Source organism: Chlorocebus sabaeus, chromosome 16 (assembly GCF_047675955.1).
Source record: "Chlorocebus sabaeus isolate Y175 chromosome 16, mChlSab1.0.hap1, whole genome shotgun sequence".
Lineage (NCBI taxonomy): Eukaryota > Metazoa > Chordata > Mammalia > Primates > Cercopithecidae > Chlorocebus > Chlorocebus sabaeus.
The window spans coordinates 60,446,978-60,467,533 of record NC_132919.1 but is presented as its reverse complement, the minus strand read 5'-3'; the positions used below and the strand labels follow the sequence as shown (position 1 = coordinate 60,467,533).

Here is a 20,556-nt window from a genome sequence, read left to right as displayed (position 1 = left end):
CAGATGACATAACTAACAGTACGCTACCGTGAAGAGTAACACTGCAATGGCTGAGGCAATAAATTCAGTAGCTTTATTTTTAAATTTCCATTAGGTTCCTTGGATGAACAAGATACAAGTGTGACATTTTATGTGGAATCTGAAAACCACTTTAGCATGGCTTTACATCGGACGCATCAGTTTTCCAAAAAGCCAGAGAACTGTGTTCTGTTGGGGGAGAAAAAGATAAACATTCTAAGAGAAACAATCATTTCCTGAATGTGGTAAATAGCTAAGCCAAACCAAATACATTTTACAAGTATATAGAATATATGTGATTACGTGAATGAAATCATTTAGCGTGAAGTTTAAGTGATGGGAGAAAACATTAGGGAAATGATAAGACCCTCATTTTCTTTTTCTTTTTCTTTTCTTTCTTTTTTTTTTTTTTTTTAAGATAGAGTCTCGCCCTGTTGCCCAGGCTGGAGTGCAATGGCACAATCTCAGCTCACTGCAACCTCTGCCTCCCAGGTTCAAGCGATTCTCCTGTCTCAACCTCCTGAGTAGCTGGGACTACAGGCACATGCCACCACGCCTGGCTAATCTTTGTATTTTTAGTAGAGACCGGGTTTCACCATGTTGGCCAGGCTGGCCTCCTGACCTCAAGTGATCTGCCCGCCTCAGCCTCCCGAAGTGCTGGGATTACAGGTGTGAGCCACCACACCCGGCCAAGACCCTCATTTTCAAGAGATAAAATTAAAGGTTCTATATACAGTGAAGACTTTTCTATAACAGTCAAGATTCAAGGGGAAAAAAACTGTATCAGCCCTTTACAGTACTGCATCTGTCTAAAGACCATAAGGGAGAAGACCCTGAAGAAATATATCAGTAAAGCTAAGACTTTTTCAATTATTCTTTTCTCGTATTTTTTCTACTGATTTTTATTTAAGCTTATTGTATTTTGCCATGTTTTGTATTTAACATCTCACCGGGGCTCTGCTGTCTTGTGAACAACAGTAATTTATTCAGTGCATTTCTAACTATTTGTAATTAAAATTATGTTCCTCCATGTCATGCATATTTCTAATAATCAAACCAACCCCATGAGGTGAGTATTTTTAATCAGTTATCATTCCCTTCTCTCCCACTAGCTGAACACTTCTCAGACTCCTCTCTTCTTAGCTTTGTCTGCTCCCTACTGTCCTCTCCCAGTTGCTAAAACAAGATTGTCAATGTTTTTGAAAGATTTCTAAACCTAGAGCCAACAACAGCTTCAGCCTCTGGCTGGTTCTTACTTCCTGGCATCAGAGACATTTAAACCCTAAATCTGAAACCTTAAAAGGTTAGCAGCTCTAAATGCTGGCCATTACACACTTCTTTATCTCCCACAAACCTGGTATCATCTTCCTTAAAATATTTTGCTCTAATGGACATTTTGCTCTAATGGATACTTTTCAAACTCTAGGAATTGCTGGAGAAAGGGGGAAATATTAGATCTTTAGACCAATTATCACTGCCATGAGTTGTTTTGTAACTTGGGGTGAATTCTTTATAATGTGGGACCAAGACGAGGTAGATATTTTTATTATTCAATATTTGGTTCGTTACTATTCAAGCTCAACTTGGAATTACACAAGATGGTGTAATTCACCTTAGCATTCATTGAATAAAACCACAACCCTGAGTTTTACAGAAAAGAATTGGAAAAGAGGCTGGGCACGTAGCTCACGCCTGTAATTCCAGCACTTTGGGAGCCTGAGACAGGTGGATTGCTTGAGTTCAAGGGTTCAAAACCAGCCTTGGCAACATGGCGTAATCTCTTCTCTAATAAAAATATAAAAAAATAGCCGGACACGGTGGTATGTGCATGTAACCCAGCTACTCAGAAGGCTGAGGTGAAAGGATCACTTGAGCCCAGAAAGTCAAGGCTGCAATGAGATGTGATCACACCACTGCACTTCAGCCTGGGTGATGGTGAGACCCTGTCTCAATAATAATAATAATAATTTTTAAAAGGCCAGGCGCGGTTGCTCATGCTTGCAATCCCAGCACTTTGGGAGGCCGAGGCAGGCGAATCACGAGGTCAGGAGATGGAGACCATCCTGGCTAACAGGGGGAAACCCCGTCTCTACTAAAAATACAAAAAAATTAGCCGGGCATGCTGGCAGGTGCCTGTAGTCCCAGCTACTCGGGAGGCTGAGGCAGGAGAATAGCGTGAACCCAGGAGGCGGAGCTTGCAGTGAGCAGAGATCGCGCCACTGCACTCCAGCCTGGGCGATAGAGTGAGACTCCATCTCAAAAAAAAAAAAAAAAAGAATTGGAAAGGAAAATTCAAGTGGGGACACCATCTGGAGCTCACTGCTTCATATCATTGTTTCTCCCTCTCACCCCTCTTTTTAAAAATCCAGTGGTCAAATTCATCTGTTTTTTGTTTGTTTGTTTGTGTTTTTATTTTGAGACAGAGTTTCACTGTATTGCCCAGGCTGGAGTGCAATGATGCGATCTTGGCTCACTGCAACCTCTGCCTCTCAGGTGCAAGCGTTTCTCCTGTCTCAGTCCCCTGAGTAGCTGGGATTACTGGTGCCCGGCACCACACCAACTAATTTTTGTATTTTATGTAGAGACGGGGTTTCACCATTTTGGCCAGGCTGCTCTCAAACTCCTGACCTCAGGTGATCCACCCCGCTCAGCCTCCCAAAGTGCTGGGATTACAGGCGTGAACCACCATGCCTGGCCTCATCTGGTTTTTGACAATCATTATATAACAAGGCTCTGATTATGATGAGGGGCAAGTGGGAGTCCTAGCTAAACGTTCCAATGCAGACTTACCCTTGAAGCATTTGGGGATTTCAAGAGTGCCATCTATACACTGAGCATCCTCTGTATAGCTACACTTCTTTTCCTTATTTTTGCAGAAGAAAGAAACTTTATCACCATGCAGCATTCCATTCTTAAATTTTTCCTGAATCTTTACTCTCTCTCCTTGGTACACCACAGTGGCCTTTTTCACAGGTACTTTACAAGATGCTGAAAGAGAGAATACTTGTAATCAGGACTTAAGAGTTCAGGAAATCTTTCTGAAAGAGAGTTTAGCATTTGAAACAGTAGATGAGTACACCTACACAAATTGGTCAAGGCAAGAAAAATCCAAGAATGTACATAGTAAGTAATGGTAATATGATTGCTAATTGTAGTTCTCTATCAATAGAACCACCACTCACAGCTTCCAGGATGGCCTTCTCTTCCCCTACAGTAGCCACAGAAGGTCAGAACAGAAGCATCAGAGCCTTCATTTCAGTGGGAAAAAAAAAAAAAAAAAAACTTCTAACAGATATTGACATTTCATGGAAGCCTACACTGCCTTCTCAGATTGCATTCATTAAGCAGGTGCATCTATCCACCAGCCACTGCAATTGTTGGCTGATAACAGCTCATAAATACTCTGAAAAATTGCCTTCAGCCATAGGGAAGCCACCTCTCCCTGGAAGTTGTGCAAACCACCCCCATCGCCACCCTCAGGGTCAGGGAAGGGAGCAGCTCAAAGCCAATGACTGATGAGGAAATATAAAAAACAGGTCCCTTGGCCGGGCGCGGTGGCTCTCGCCTGTAATCCCAGCACTTTGGGAGGCCGAGGCAGGCGGATCACAAGGTCAGCAGATCAAGACCATCCTGGCTAACATGGTGAAACCTCATCTCTACTAAAAATACAGAAAATTAGCCAGGCGTGGTGGCGGTCGCCTGTAGTCCCAGCTACTCGGCAGACTGAGGCAGGAGAATGGTGTGAACCCAGGGGGCGGAGCTTGCAGTAAGCAGAGATCCGGCCACAGCACTCCAGCCTGGCGACAGAGTGAGACCCCGTCTCAAAAAAAACAGGTCCCCTTGGGTTTCAGTGGGATTAACTCAAGGGTGGAATTCACACTCCAGAGCTCAGTGGGATCAAACTGAACCTCATTTTAGCAGAGACCACAATTCTTCCTGGCTTGGCAGCATTAGCATCACCAGGGAACTTGGCATAAATGCAAATATTCAGGCCCCCTCCCAGATCTACCAAATCAGAAACTCTGAGAGTGGAGCTCAAAAATCCTGTGTTAAAACAAGCCTTCCAGGTGTTGCTGATCCACAGCGAAGTTTGAGAACCGGTGCCTTACCCTCTCAAATCTGCCTCACTCTTTCTTCTCCTGAGACACTCACTAGATCAACCGTACTCAAATCCGTCTCAGGCTCTGCTTCTCGGGAACTATAACCTAAGATGCTAGTTATTTGTCATCTTGCCTGCTGCCCCAGAGTTCCTCTTTCTGCTTAAACTGTCCAGCCCATAGCGACCTGAGCAGAGTTCTAATGCCAGGCTATTGTTCTTTGCTTAAGCATGGCACTAATGGGATCAAGGGTAGACACCTAACTCAAAAGGAACCAGTGTCTCCAGGAAAAGATGCCAGTTGGTGATGAATCCTTTAATTGAGAGGGTCTGGTATATATCAAGCCATGTTCAAGATGAATAAGCAGAGAGACAGAGATGGGAGAGGCCACTGAGATATGGAAAAAGTAGGAAGAGTTCCTGCCTTTCAGTTCCAATCTTCAAGAGTGTCAGTTGTACTTCATTTCCTCATCTTCAATACCCACGTGATCAACTTGCCTGTTGCCTCCTTATAATATCCCCAATTTCCTTGAACTCGAATGTGTGGCTGGTTTTTGCAATGAGAAGAGCCTTGGCTAGGCAGAGCACAAAAAGAGGTGGGCGTGGTGGCTCACATCTCTAATCACTCGAACCTGGGAGGTGAAGGCTGCAGTGAACTGAGATTCTATCATTACACTCCAGCTAGGCAACAGAGTGAGACTCCATCTCAAAAAAAAAAAAAAAAAAAAGAATCCATGTGTCCACAATAATACTAAAAAAGCTCTTCTCTATAGAAGCTGAGGCAGGTGGATCACCTGAGGTCAGGAGTTCAAAATCAGCCTGGCCAACATGGCAAAGCCCAGTCTCTATTAAAAACACAAAAATTAGCCAGGCGTGGTGGTGGGCACCTGTAATCCCAGCTACTCGGGAGGCTGAGGTAGGAGAATCGCTTGAACCTGGGAGGCAGAGGTTGCAGTGAGCCGAGATCGTGCCAATGCATTCCAGCCTGGGTGACAGAACAAGACTCCATCTCAAAAAAATAAATAAATAAATAAAAGGTGCTCAGAGGCAAAGACTTAAAAGCAAATAAAGAAAGCCCACAGTGGCCGGGCGCGGTGGCTCAAGCCTGTAATCCCAGCACTTTGGGAGGCCGAGACGGGCGGATCACGAGGTCAGGAGATCGAAATCATCCTGGCTAACACGGTGAAACCCCTTCTCTACTAAAAAATACGAAAAACTAGCCGGGCGAAGTGGCGGGTGCCTGTAGCCCCAGCTACTCGGGAGGCTGAGGCAGGAGAATGGCGTAAACCCGGGAGGCGGAGCTTGCAGTGAGCCGAGATTGCGCCACTGCACTCCAGGCTGGGTGACAGAGTGAGACTCTGTCTCAAAAAAAAAAAAAAAAAAAAAAAAGAAAGCCCACACAATCTCCCACCACATCACCAATGCTTACAAAGGATCTGTTTATTTCATCCTGTTTAAGGTCAAGCATGCTTCCTAAGCATGAGGCTTCCCATGCACATGTGAGTCCTGAAGTCACCTGCCAGCAGTTTCCTAGCAAGTCTGAGCAACAAGTGGAAAAGTATTGGAACAAGAAAATAGCAAGTAAAGGTGACCCACTGTATCAATTCAGAGATCTTATAGGACCTCGCCTATATTTCCATACCTTTACAACTTGGCATGGCAGACCAGTTTCCCAGTTTGGTACATTCTACTTCTTCTGGGCCATCCAGGGAATATCCATCATGGCAGCCAAATGTGGCTTTATCCTTGTAATAAAGTACTGGTTTTGCAGGATAGTTCACAAATCCATTGTCTGGTCTTAATGGGAATGGGCATTTTACTTCTAAAACATTTATTCAATAAGACATATTAGTAATAAATAGTAGTGCTATCCAATAGTCATGAAATAGTCACATTCTTATCTCTGTCACACCACTAAATCACTGGGTGTTCCTGCAACTGGAAGCAACTTATAGTTACCTTGTGCTTAATTCTGTCCCCACTCCTCTTATATTCATGGTACCCTGGATATTAAAAAAGAAACAACCACACTTTGAAAGTAAATTAATGAGACTTCACTAAGTTCTCTGGGTTTTCACATATAATCATAAGGTATTATTTATTGCAAACTTCATCTTTACACAGTCTAAGATAGTGGGTTTGAAAGAAGAAAAGCAAAGTCTATTTCTAACAAACCATAAAATTAAAATGTAAAGACTGAACCCTCTCCCGATACACACTTAGTACACCATTATTTGGCTTTAAAATAGTAAATCTTATTGTTATTCAATTCAGAGTATGCAAGAAGCCATCATGAAATATGTCAGAGAACAATGGTGCTGCTTCCTGGCCTCCTGAAGATCCTCAACAGTAGAGGCCCAAACCCACATCCTTATGAGCTGCAGTGCGAGAAAAGCAAGGCTGGAGCCAGGAGCACAATATTCTCAGAGGTAGTTTAAGGAGGTAATTAAGCGTACAAACTCCAGAGTCAGACTGCTTGACTCAATTTTGGTTCTGCCACACATTAAATAAAAAAGAATTCATGTGGCCAGGCACAGTGGCTCACTTTCGTAATCCCAGCACTTTGGGAGGCTGAGGTGGATGCATCACTTGAGGTCAGGAGTTAGAGACCAGCCTGGCCAACATGACAAAACTCCATCTCTACTAACAAAAATTAGCCAGGTGTGGTGGCATGCGCCTGTAATCCCAGCTACTCAGGAGGCTGAGGCAGGAGAATCCCTCGAACCCTGGGGGTGAAGGTTGCAGTGAGCTGAGATTGCACCATTACACTCCAGCCTGGGCAACAGAGTGAGACTCCACTCAAAAAAAAAAAAAAAAAAAAAAAAAAGAATCCATGTGTCTATAATAATACTAAAAAATGGTGGATGGAGGGAAAGCTCTTCTCTATAGAGGGAAGCCGGTGAATAAATGTAGAAGGAAAGATAGAATTAGAAAGTCACCATTTTCAGCCACCAATGTCATAATTGACAGATTCAAGGATCACCGTTGGATTCTACGATGACTGCCCGACAGTGGATATTTGCATGGTTTCAAAGCATCACCCACAGGTTGCTTACTAATTCCAAAGAAAAAGCAGTGCCTTTACCAAAAGATGATCTAGGACACCTCACCTAAGGATCAAGCTAAGCATGGCCAATGGTGGAACAGCTGACACTATGTGCCTCCTGATGTCCTGATGCGACAGAATGTATTCCTTTTTTTTTTTTTTTTTTTTTTTTGAGATGGAGTCTCACTCTGTCACCCAGGCTGGAGTGCAGTGGCACAATCTCAGCTCACTGCAACCTCCGCCTCCTGGGTTCCAGTGATTCCCCTGCCTCAACCTCTTGAGCAGCTGGGATTACAGGCACCCGCCACCACGCCCGGCTAATTTTTGTATTTTTAGTACAGACAGGGAGGGTTTCACCATATTGGCCAGGCTGGTCTCGAACTCCTGACCCCGTGATCCACCTGACCTGCCTCGGCCTCCCAAAGTGCAGAATGTATTCTTTTTTTTTTTTTTTTTTGAGACGGAGTCTCGCTCTATCGCCCAGGCTGGAGTGCAGTGGCCAGATCTCGGCTCACTACAAGCTCCGCCTCCCGGGTTTACGCCACTCTCCTGCCTCAGCCTCCCAAGTAGCTGGGGCTACGGGCACCCGCCACCTCGCCCGGCTAGGTTTTTGTATTTTTTAGTAGGGACGGGGTTTCACCGTGTTAGCCAGGATGGTCTCGATCTCCTGACCTCGTGATCCGCCCGTCTCGGCCTCCCAAAGTGCTGGGATTACAGGCTTGAGCCACTGCGCCTGGCCAGAATGTATTCTTAACAATAATATTTAACATGAATCTAATCATGAGGTAATAACCAATCAAGTTCACATTACAGAACATTCTAAAAGACAACTAGCCTGTACTCTTCAAAAATGTCAATGAAAGACAACAAAAGACACAAGGGCTTATTCTTAATTACAGAAGACTAGGCTCCCACCTGTAATCCCAGCAGTTTGTGAGTCCAAAGCAGGTGGATTTTAGTTCAGGATTTTGAGACCAGCCTGGCCAACATGGTGAAACCCACCTCTACTAAAAATAAAAAAATTAGCCAGGCGTGATGGCAGGCACCTATAATCCCAGCTACGTGGGAGGCTGAGGCAGGAGAATTGCTTGAACCTGGAAAGTAGAGGTTGCAGTGAGCCGAAATCACACCACTGCACTCCAGCCTGGGTGACAGAGCAAGACAGCATTTCAAAATAATAATAATTATTATTATAGGAGACTAGAGAGACATGACAACTAAAGATGTGATTCTTGATTAGATCCTGCATAAAACAAAATTCATGTATAAGAGATACTTCTGGGTCAACTGGGAAAATTTGCATCTGAGATAAATGTTGCATGATATTGTTGTTAATTGTTTATGTTAACAGAATTGTTTGGATTATTATTGTTAATAATCCAAAACATATTAAGTGATGATATAAAATGTCCTTGTTCTTAGTATATTCATGCTGAAGTCTTTATGGGCAAGTGCCATAATATATACAACTTATTTTCAGATGATGCAAGAAATAAAAAGGATCTTTCTATGGAGAAACAGAGAGAAAAATGTCACAACATATTAACAGTTGATACGTCTAGGTGAAATACTGAAAAAAAAAAAAAAAAAAGGAACCTACTTTTTAGGATTTGGGAAAATAAAGTCAGATGACACATATGTAGCAGGAGACCAGTGCCTGGCCCATAGTTGAGTGTCCAGAAGGGTGCAAGTTACTACTGTTGTTGGTAGCTTCTCCATGCTGAAAATCACTTATGTTTGGACTCATTCACTGGATATCTGTAATATCTACCACTGGATAACTTAATAGTCATGAGAATAACTCTTGGCCGGGAGCAGGGGTTCACACCCATAATCCCAGCACTTTGAGAGGCCGACACAGGCGGATCACTTGACGTCAGGCATTTCAGACCAGCCTGATGATCAGGGTGAAACTCCATCTCTACTGAAAATACAAAAATTAGCCAGGCGTGGTGGTGGGCGCCTGTAGTCTCAGCTACTCGGGAGGCTGAGGCATGAGAATCGCTTGAACCTAGGAGGTGGAGGTCGCAGTGAGCCAAAATCGCCCCACTACACTCCAGCCTGGGTAACAGAGTGAGACTTTATCTCAAAAATAAACAAAACAAAACAAACAACCAAAAAAAAACTCTTTGTGCACATGATAAACTCTGTAATTTATCTGTTATGCAACTGGCAAACTTAAAGATAGTAATGACAGGTCAAGTTAAAGGAGAAAGAATTTCCATAATTTCTTAAAAATCAAATATTTCTGTGATTCTTAAACTTGGGTAGAGATTTTTAAAATGTATAACAATCAGACTGCAACCCAGGCATTACCTTCATCTCTTAGGACTCTCCAATTTAACCCACGGACTTCACCCAGAAAAGAACTTTACCAGACTCGCTGAAATGTTCAGCTGTCCACGGAGACATCCTGCTTTCGTGCCTCCCCCATGTGAGGTATGCCTTCTCCTCATTCTCTACTCCTCCTCCAAGGCCCATTTCAAAGGTCACCACCTATGGGAAGCTGTCCCAGGCAGCTCCAGACAGTTCATTGCATTATTTGTAATTCCCTTGGGTCAGAAGCCAGGTCTCATTCACCTGGAATCCCCAGCACCCAGCATACTGCCTGGCATATGGTAGATGCTCAATAAACAGCAGTTGAATGAGTTCATTGGAAACATTCCATGATAGTCAGAATTTTCAATACCTTTCACAAATGGGATCTTGCCCTACCATACATATTTTGTCTTATTGCACTTACCCCTGCATTCTGGTAATTTAGTCCAATTTCCATGGGTTGTGCAGGTAATTGTATCATTTCCAAACATCGCATGTTGTGGCAAACATTCAAAAACTGCTGTGTCCTGATAGAACGAATTGTTTCCAGCTGATGGCTTATAAACACGAAGTGTTGCAAACATAGGTACGGATGGTGGAGGGCAGGTGATGGCTAGGAAAAGAAAGAACTATCATTTCTATGAAAATAGTTAAGGCTTTTAAATATACTCTTTCCATAAAGAAAAAAAAAACTCTAAGGATAAACTTGAGAAAATGCAAACTGATCAAATTACCAGGGTAAAAATAGTCAATTGTGGATGCGTAATAGGAAAACATGACCTGCCGGGCACGGTGGCTCACGCCTTTAATCCCAACACTTTGGGAGGCTGAGGCGGGCAGATCACTTGAGGTCAGGAATTTCAGACCAACCTGGCCAACATGGTGAAACCCTGCCTCTACCAGAAATACAAAAATGAGCCAGGCATGGAGGTGTGTGCCTGTGGTCCCAGCTACTCCAGAGGCTGAGGCAGGAGAATCACTTGAACCTGGGAGACGGAGGTTGCAGTGAGCCAAAATCGCACCACTGCACTCCAGCCTGGGAAACAGAGAGAGACTCTGTCTCAGAAAAAAAAAAAAAAAGAAAGAAAGAAAAATAAAGAAAAAAGAAAAGAAAATATGACCCTCAAATCAGATGTCCAAACCAGTCAAAACATCAAAAAATGAAGGAAATTTAAGTCTTGCCACCAATAATTTGTCATTTGCAACAACGCAATGGTTAGGTTTTATAAAATCTTTTATTCAAATACTACCTTGGAAGATGCTTCTAGAAGGCAGAATTTGTCCCTCAGTGCTGAGGACCATCCTAAAATAATGGCTGATGACAGCAACTTTGTACATAGTTGTTTGGGAATGAGTTCCATTACCAGTTCAGTCTGTTTCTCTTGAATACCTCCCTGCTTTTGGACTCTTGGTATGGATGGAGCTTACCCAAGTAGCTTCAGGAACCCAGAGAGATAGTAGTGGCTTGTCACCCTGACCTGAGTACTATAGAGCTTCAGCAAGTTATACTAGCATGAAAGAAGATGGTGTTGACCAAAATATGATTTACTTTGAATTCTCTGGATCCCTGCTGCTCAAAGTGTGGTCCAGGAGCTAGCAGCACAGGCATATCCTGGGAAAATAGCTTGTTGGAAATACAGAAGCTCAGATCCCACCACAGGTGCCTGAATCAGAATCTATATTTTAACAAGATGCCCAGAAGATTCATATGTACATTCAAGTATGAGAAATACTCATTTAAATTAGATTAAAGCTAAAGTAGTCTTTCTCTCTATAGCCCTTTTGGAAAGTGAGTTTATGGCTAGGCACCGTGGCTCACGCCTGTCATCCCAGAGCTCTGAGAGGCTGAGGCAGGAAGGTTGCTTGAAACCTAGAGTTCAAGACCAGTCTGGGCAACAACAGAGCAAGACCCTGTCTCTACAAAAATTTTTTTAAATTAGCCAGATCTGGTGGTGCTCATCTATAATCTCAGCTGCTCAGGAGACTGAAAGGATCACTTGGCCCCAGGAGTTCGAAGTTACAGTGAGCTGTGATCACACCACTGCACTCCAGCCTGGGCAACTGAGCAAGACCCTGTCTCTAAATAAAGAAACAAATTTACATAATCAGTATAAATCTGGTTTAAAATAAAACTATAGGAACCATGGTGATTCCTACTGCTGAGTGAAAATTTTTACTTAATGTATCCTTTAAAAACTTTTGTTTTTGTTTGTTCAGGTTTTCGTAAACAATTATTTATTTGAAATTGCTTTACTTTCCACTTGCTTTTTTTTTTTTTTTTTTTTTTGAGGAGGATGAGGAGTTTCACTCTTGTTGCCCAGGCTGGAGTACAATGGCCCGATCTCGGTTCACCACCACAACCTCTGCCTTCTGGGTTCAAGTGATTCTCTTGCCTCAGCCTCCCAACTGGCCGGGATTACAGGCATGTGCCACCACGCCCAGTTAATTTTATATTTTTTAGTAGAGACAGAGTATCTCCATGTTGGTCAGGCTGGTCTTGAACTCCTGACCTCAGGTGATCCACCCTCCTCGAACTCCCAAAGTGCTGGGATTACAGGCGTGAGCCACTGCACCCAGCCTCCACTTGCTTTTGCTAAGGACAGACATACTGACATGTTGAAGAACTATAACTAGTATTGTAATGCCTGGGTCTCCTGGTCAAAGATGTATAAATCACAAGTTGGGGAACATAAGAATGTCCTTCCCTACATAAGCAAAGCCCAGAGATGACTCTGACAGCTTGGCTGAGGGTCCTCTGAAAAAACACCAGTACTTTTTAGAAGAATGCCAGTCAGCTCCTAGAATGCAAGCCCCTTTGATGGGCTCTTAGCTTACTGTGAGGGTGACTTTCCTCTGCGTCTCGCCTGTCGCTAGGCTTACTCTCTGAAGGCAGAGCTGTCTCCTTTGTCCTTGCAGCCTCAGTGCTAACAAGAGGATCCAGCATACAGTAGATCCTCAATTCATGTTTACTGAATAAGTGAATAAATGAATGAAGTTCCAGAGTGGGAGGAAGATGTTTGTTTGATCTCACTGTTTGCAGAAGTTCCCCTAGTTAAGTGGTGACAGTCCCTGATAGACCAATGCCACACATATCCAAGCCTCTTTCAAAGCACTATGAGAGCACTGGAGTCGACACACCCAGCAAAAACTGGCTTGGATAGAGTAATGACCACCAGGTGAAGAATACAGAATGTGTTTGTGCGTAAAATGCTTCCCTTCTGTCATTCCAAAGTGGTTGTCTCATCTTCTAGAGCAAGATACCAGGACAAATATCCCCCACAAGGGTGACCATTCATCTCATTGAGCTGCGACTGAAGAGGTTGCAGATGTGAGACTTTCAGTGCTAAAACCAGGACGGTTCTGGGCAAACCAGCTGATCACCCTCCCCATAGACTTACGAGCACAGACAGGAACCCCTGGGCTCCATTGTCCTTCCTCTGTGCACTTGGCAGAATTAGCGCCATTCAGATAAAACCTGCAAAAGGAAAATTTAATCTATCAAGGAGTAAAATAATCCATCACTGACATCTCAAATATCTTCTCCATTGAGCATTGCTTCATATTAATGCTATTGACTTCTTTTCCATTGTATAATGCTCTCTTCCTGACGATCTTAGCACTCATCTATCGCTCATGGAGTCTCCCAACCAATGATGCAGGTGAATCACTGCAGGGTTCCACAGCTGATGAGTGGAGAAGCCAAATCCCTAAATCCCTCATCTTTAGAGAGCTGGCCAAGATTACTGCTTCTTATATAAAGCAAAGAACTATCTCTTTTTCAGGATGACAAAAGTGAACCAAACTGAGTAATCTTCACTGTTCATTTTCTTACAGTCTACTGACACCAGTGAATAAAAACAATGCAGTCTATTTGCAATGAAAATATAACATCCTAACTGGGTACTTTGGCTCATGCCTGTAATCCCAGCACTTTGGGAGGCCAAGATGGGCGGATCACTTGAGCCCAAGAGTTTGAGTCTGGGCAATGTGGCAATGCCCCAGTTTCTACAAAAGTCACCAGGTCATGGTGGTATGTGCCTATAGTCCCAGCTACTCGAGAGGTAGAGGTAGAAGGAAGGATTCAAAAGGATTCAACCCAGGAGGTCGAGGCTGCAGTGAGCCATGGTTATGCAACTGCACTCTATCTAGCCTGAGCAACAGAGCAAGATCCTGAAAAAAAAGGAAGGAAGGAAAAAGGAAGGAAGGAAAGAAAGAGAGAGAGAGAGAGAGAGAGAGAGAGAGAGAGAGAGAGAGAGAGAGAGAGAGAAAGAAAGAAAAGAAAAGAAAAGAAAAGAAAAGAAAAGAAAGGGAAAGAAAGTAAGAAAGGTGGAAGGAAGGAAGGAAAGAAGGGAGGGAGGGAGGGAGGAAGGAAGAAAGGGAAAGAAAGTAAGGAAAGAAAGGTGGAAGGAAGGAAGAAAGGAAGGAAGGAAGGAGGGAAGGAGGGAAGGAAGAAAGGAGGGAAGGGAAAAAGAGGCAGGATGCCGTGGTGGCTCACACTTGTAATCCCAGCACTTTGGGAGTGTGAGGTGAGTGGATCACAAGGTCAGGAGTTCTAGACCAGCCTGGCAAAGATGGTGAAACCCCGTCTCTACTAAAAATACAAAAATTAGCTGGGTGTGGTGGTGGATGCCTATAATCCCAGCTACTGGGGAGGCTGAGGCAGGAGAATTGATTGAACCCAGCAGGCAGAGGTTGCAGTGAGCCAAGATCGAGCCACTACATTCCAGCCTGGGCGACAGAGCAAAAAGAAGGAAGGAAAGAAGGAAGGGAGGAAGGGAGGGAGGGAGGGAGGGAGGGAGGGAGGGAGGAAGGAAGGAAGGAAGGAAGGAAGGAAGGAAGGAAGGAAGGAAGGAAGGAAGGAAGGAAGGAAGGAAGGAAGGGAAAATGTAACATTCTGTCTTTGAAGCCAGTTTTTAAAATCATTTGTTACCAGACCCATTGGTAAACCGGTGTTTCAGATGAAAGGTGTGTATTTCTCTCTCATACATAGTATTCCTTAACCTCCAATCCCAGTAGAAACTTACCCTAATGGATAGCCAATGTGCTCTCAATAATGTCACAGGGGTGCCTTTGCTCCCTACGAGTCTGTGTCCACCATACCTGATTGCCTCCTTTTGCTCCCAGATGAGTCTGTAATCCCAGCATTTTGGGAGGCAGAGATGGATGGATCACTTGAGCCCAAGAGTTTGAGTCTGGGCAATGTGGCAAAGCCCCCAATGTGGCAAAACCACCATAAGTGATTGCTTCCTGGGGATGTGGTACTGCATTGCATTCTCCATCGTCACACTCCCAACCTTCTCCATAGAATTCTCTTCTATAGACTGTCAGGTTGGTCAATCAAATTAGCCTCATAACTAAAGCCCATGTCTTATTCCTAAAGTACTTTAACCCTATCCAAGATTTGGCCCAGAGATCATATGGAATTATCATCCAGGTTCAATTATTTTAATGTACCTCCTCTGATAGGTAATTAATCAGGAGCAGAAGAATCAGATACAGTGGTGACTACGTATTTCATTAGTCGTTATGTTCTCTAATCCTTACCCCACCCTCAACGCTACTGATATTAAAAGCAGGACTAAAATTGATTTGCATGTGGCAAGTCCAACCTAAAGGCTGAAAACAAAATATGGACCAGTCCTGATGTTTAGCTTAAGGATATAAAAATGCGCTCAGTCTGTTAACTGCTTAGTTCCATGAAAATTCTTACCCAGTATTACAAGAAAAATTGATGGTGTTGGGATATTCAAAAGTTGTATAGCGTACTGCTCCATTTTCTAAGATTCCAGCAAAAGGACATACTCTGGCTGTGATATAAAGATTTAAAAAATGTTACTTTTGTTTGGGTTTTAAAAAAAAACAGGTAAATTTCTATTTATAAAATTTTTCATTAAATAAATCATATAAATTCATTTTCATCCTTCGGTTCAATAACTTTGCTGGTAACTATTCTAAGAAAGCAATTCAATATAAGACAAGTGATTTACGTACCAAAGTGTTCATTACACTGTTTCTCCTAATAACGAAATTTGGATGGGCAGGGAGCAGTGGCTCACACCTGTAATCCCAGCACTTTGGGAGGCGGAGGAGGGTGGATCACTTGAGGTCAGGAATTTGAGACCAGCCTGGCCAACATGGTGAAACTCCATCTCTACTAAAACTACAAAAATTAGCCAGGCGTGATAGTGGGCACCTGTAGTCCCAGCTACTCTGGAGGCTGAGGCAGAATAACTTGAACCCAGGAGGCAGAGGTTGTAGTGAGCCAAGATGGCACCACTCCACTGGGCAACACAGTGAGACTCCGTCTCCAAAAAAGAAAAATTGGACAGTCTAAGGGTTCACTATCAGGGGACTGTTTTAATTAAGCACGGCAAATCAACAGTTGAACTATTATGTAGCCAATAAAATATGAATTGTGAAATTTGTGGAGATATAATTTTTATGATATGCTGATGAAAATAGAAAAATACAAAATTGTATTACTCTCTGCAAAAATGCAAAAATATACGCATGGAAAATTTTTTAAAAATGAAATTGTAAGTGTTCCAGAGTTATAGCTGATTTTTTTTTTTTTCTTTTTTAACAGAGTCTCACTCTGTTGCCCAGGCTGGAGTGTAGTGGTACAGTCTTGGCCCACTACAACCTCTGCCTCCCAGGTTCAAGTGATTCTTCTGCTTCAGCCTCATGAGTAGCTGGGACTACAGGCATGTGCCACCATGTCCAGCTAATTTTTGTATTTTTAGTAGAGACGAGGTTTCACTATGTTGGCCAGGCTGGTCTTGAACTCCTGACCTCAGGTGCTCCACCACCTTGGCCTCCCAAAGTGCTGGGATTACAGGCATGAGCCACCGCACCTGGCCCTGACTTAAAGAAAAATTTATCCTAATGATGTTAAAGTGGCTTTTTATTAAAAATTATGTTTAGACTCTTTAAACAAATAGCATAGTAAAATCAACTTGCATGAACATGCATAACTTTGACAAAGGTCCTGTTTGTATAACCAAAATCACCAGAGCCCAGATAGGTCCATACATCTATTTTTACTGCTTAACTTCTACATATAATTCAATTTACCATAAATTCAATCTGGTTGATTGCATGATACTTGACTGTAAAGAATAATGCTAGCATGATATCATAGAACCATGTTCTGAGAAATAAATAAAAGCAACCATTTACAATAAAGCCATAATGAGATTTATGTGTTTTACATTATATTATTGATTTAATTTAACATACTTTCTTGTATTTTATTACAATATGATATATACATAATGTAGATGAAATTTGTATTCATTTCAGTAACTATTAAGTCTGCTTTCATTTTCAGGTGAAGTCCAAAGATATGAGGATTCCCCAAATTTTGTTTTTCCAAATGTCTCTTTGGCATCAGTTGACGTTTCAAAGCCTCTCCACCATTCTTTTAACTTCTGTAGTGTTTCTCCTTTCGTCACACCAGATCTCATTTTTAAACCTCCCCTAGTTCCAGGCAATGATCTTCTCCTCTTCTATCAATAGTACCTATTACCCTTACTCTCTTTGCACAGAGAAATTCCCCAAGACCCTCTCATTTCTCTCCAACCTGCCTTTCTGCAACGTCTACTGGCCCTCTGCACTCTGAGCATGATGAGGTAGCCTATTCCCCCAAAATACCCAGAATCCAAATGAGGGGAGAGAATGTGAGAGAAGGGGCTGACTTACGTGTACATTTCAGAGTGTTGATGGGCCACATTCCTGAGAGAGGGCAGATAAACCGTCTCATCCCTCCCCGGGACACATAGCCCGGCTTGCAGGAATACGTAATCTCCTCTCCTGGCTCATAGAATGTTTTTAATGGGACCACTATGGAAAAGGGTAAATCATCTGGCTTGGGACAGGCTGAAAGAGGACACAAAGCAGATGGTTAACAAATCTCTATTTGCATTTTAAAGTTCAGCTAAGCCCACAAATGAAAAATGTGTGCACTGTTACCAATTATAAGTACACCGAGTTCCACGCCAAATACCTCATATACACTCTCTCATCTAATCCCCTCAACAACCATTTGAAGGAGGTATTATAATTATCCCCATTTTACAAGTCAGTATGCTGAGGCTTAAGTTGGCTACATATCTTACAGAGGAGCTTTACACATAGCAATATTAAAGAATCCGTATCAATCCAGCCTCTCCAGCACCCACTCTAAAGAGAATTTAGTTATCAGCCGGGCGCGGTTGCTCACGCCTGTAATCCCAGCACTTTGGGAGGCCGAGGCGGGTGGATGACGAGGTCAAGAGATCGAGACCATCCTGGCTAACACGGTGAAACCCCGTCTCTACTAAAAATACAAAAATTAGCCGGGCATCATGGCGGGCGCCTGTAGTCCCAGCTACTCGGGAGGCTGAGGCAGGAGAATGGCGGGAACCCGGGAGGCGGAGCTTGCAGTGAGCCGAGATCGCGCCACTGCGCTCCAGCCTGCGTGACAGAGCGAGACTCCGTCTCAAAAAAAAAAAAAAAAAAAAAAGAATTTAGTTATTGTTATTATTATTATTTTAGACTGAGTTTCACTCTTGTTGCCCAGGCTGGAGTGCAATGGCGGGACCTCGGCTCACTGCAACCTCCGCCTCCCGGGTTCAAGCGGTTCTCTCGCCTCAGACTCCCGAGTAGCTGGTACTACAGGCGCCCGCCATGATGCCCGGCTAATTTTTGTGTTTTTAGTAGAGACGGGGTTTCACCATGGCCGGGCTCATCCTGACCTCAGGTGATCCACCCGCCTTGGCCTCCCAAAGTGCTGAGATTACAGGCATGAGCAACCACGCCCGGCCTAGTTATCATTATTGATCCCTGACATATACTAGGGGGTTGGATATATTAATTATTTTTTCAAAAGCAAAAAGTACTTACTCCGTCCTGCAATAGCAACATGGCAGAGAAAACTCGAGAACAAGATGAGCACTGGAGAAATCATGGTGGATGATTCACACTGGTACCACCGAAGTGGTTTTCCTCTGCTAAAAAGACAGAGCCAAATATGAAAGCGCTTAAACATTAACCATTTTCTGGTGTACTTCTCTCTCTGTAAACAGAAGATAAAGTAGCATGATTTGAATGGAACTCTGAGACCCACATTCTTTAATCATTTACTCTCTACTTGCGTGGCTCTGTTATGAAATCTTTGGGAGATGGTTTCTGTCTTCATAACGTTTTTGTTAATGGCACAAAACAGTTCATTATTGCTTTTGACAGAAACTTGGTGTTTCCTGGGTTGCCTGGTCTTCTCATTGTCCATCTTTTGTTTTGTGTATGTTGTAGTTGGAACACCAAAAGATCAAAGCTCCTGTTTCACTCACAGCCTTGGCATATAAACTTTGGACAAACACCTACTCTCCGTTCTCTGTCTCCACCTCTCTAAAATGTTGTTCCAGTTTTCAGATGTATAATTACAAAGAACGTCTTCAGGAGGCACTTACAACTTTCATTCCCTAAAAACTGAGTTCAACATCCTCTCTCACAAGCTCCTGTAGCTCCAGTTAGGACCTTAGAGCTATCCTTGAATTCTCTATCTTCTCTCATGTCAAATCAACACAAAGTCCTGCTCATCCATTCTTAATATGTCTTGGATCTGTCTAGACAGGTTTCTAGATCTGTTTCAGGAATTAGAACGTTGATATGAAATTAACAACTTGGGACTCAAAGAAGAAAAAAAACGAGTAGGATAAGAGAATGGGCCAATGCTGATGTTGTTGCTTGAGAGGGTTTGGGAAGGGGATTGTCTCTGATTCCCTAGTTCTCTTCTACATCGTTTGCTCTAAAAAAAAATGGATATATAAATGGACAATAGTCAGGCCATATGTGAAAATAGATCTCTGACCCACACATCTGTAGCAACGAGTCTAGAAAGTCAAACCCACAACCTCTATACCAGTTGGCCCAACGTAAGGCCAACCAGAGAAATCCAAACATATTTCTCTAACCAATGACATGGACATTCCACTTCTAGTTAGTTTCCCTCCATCCTCCCCATACGGGAGCACACCCGAAGCCTTTCCTTTTTTCTGTTATAAAGCTTTCCCACTCCTCTGCCTGACTTTGAGTCTCTGCCAAACACAACTGTTAATGACTGCCTCCCTTGCTGTAGCAAGCTCTGAATAAATAACCTCTGCTTGCTGTCATTTGGGTGATCTTGGTTTATATCCATAGGTCTAAAGTTCCCTGAGACACATCAGCTTGAGAAATCTCCATCTGTCAGGCAGATGATTCTTAAATTACACTCCTAATGAACATTATGTTCCATGATAAGAAGAGTGTGTTGCCACTAATGTGAAATAACAGAGGTCCTTCCCTATTTGTCCTTCTAAGGGGAAGGAGATTCTTGTTCTCTGGAAAACTCCCAGGTTCTATTTTATTGTGGAGAATCTCCTTGATTAGTGAAGAAGAAAGAAAACTAATGAAGTCAGGAGGAGCCAAGTCATTCTGTGTAGTAAGATCTGAAATAGATGGGGAAAAGGAGAGAGAAACCAAACAGGTTGGGCATCAGTTAAAGAAAATTTGAGAAAAGGTTAAAATTGAGAAGAGAATGTTTTCGGCAACAGCTACAAACTGAGTGCTCGATACTGAGAGAGGGCAAGAAGGGTTTTTAATGATGTTTCCTGGTGGATGGGCTCCCTTGTATTAGGAAACTTGGGGTGGGGGTGTCGAAATAGTTTATATTCTATTTTAGGTGGTTGTTACTTGGCTACATGCAATTTTCAAAAGCCATCAAGCCAAATATTTAAGATCTGTGCGTTTACTTAATTATGCTTCAATTGGAAAACAATGCACTCCTTTCCTCCTACTTGCCTCCCTCCCTCTTCTCTTTCCTTCCCTCCCTCCTTTCTCCTTCCTTCCCTCCTTTTTTCCCTCCCTCGCTCCCTCCTTCTTTCCTTCCTTCCTTCCTTCCTTCCTTCCTTCCTTCCTTCCTCCCTCCCTTTCTCCTTTCCTTCTTTCCGCCCTTCCTCCCTTCCTCCTTCTTTTCATCCTAATTCAGTCTAAAAGTCACAAGGAAGGCCTCAAGGGGAAAGTCATGCTTATCTGTGTAAGAATGGCAGCGTGATAGTGT

At 43.1% G+C, this 20,556-nt stretch overlaps 1 protein-coding gene across 1 annotated transcript; it reads right to left on the bottom strand.

Moving 5' to 3' along the window:
* Positions 1 to 51: 51 nt before the first annotated feature.
* On the bottom strand, positions 52 to 18,573 carry APOH (apolipoprotein H). Its single transcript, XM_037993064.2, has 8 exons — positions 18,363 to 18,573; positions 17,181 to 17,357; positions 15,190 to 15,286; positions 12,878 to 12,954; positions 9,904 to 10,092; positions 5,757 to 5,936; positions 2,809 to 3,006; positions 52 to 207 (listed from the first exon to the last, which is right to left on the bottom strand). The coding sequence occupies exons 1-8, from the start codon at positions 18,505 to 18,507 to the stop codon at positions 152 to 154; spliced, it is 1,119 nt and encodes a 372-aa protein (XP_037848992.1). The 5' UTR covers positions 18,508 to 18,573; the 3' UTR covers positions 52 to 151.
* Between the last annotated feature and the right edge of the window lie 1,983 nt (positions 18,574 to 20,556).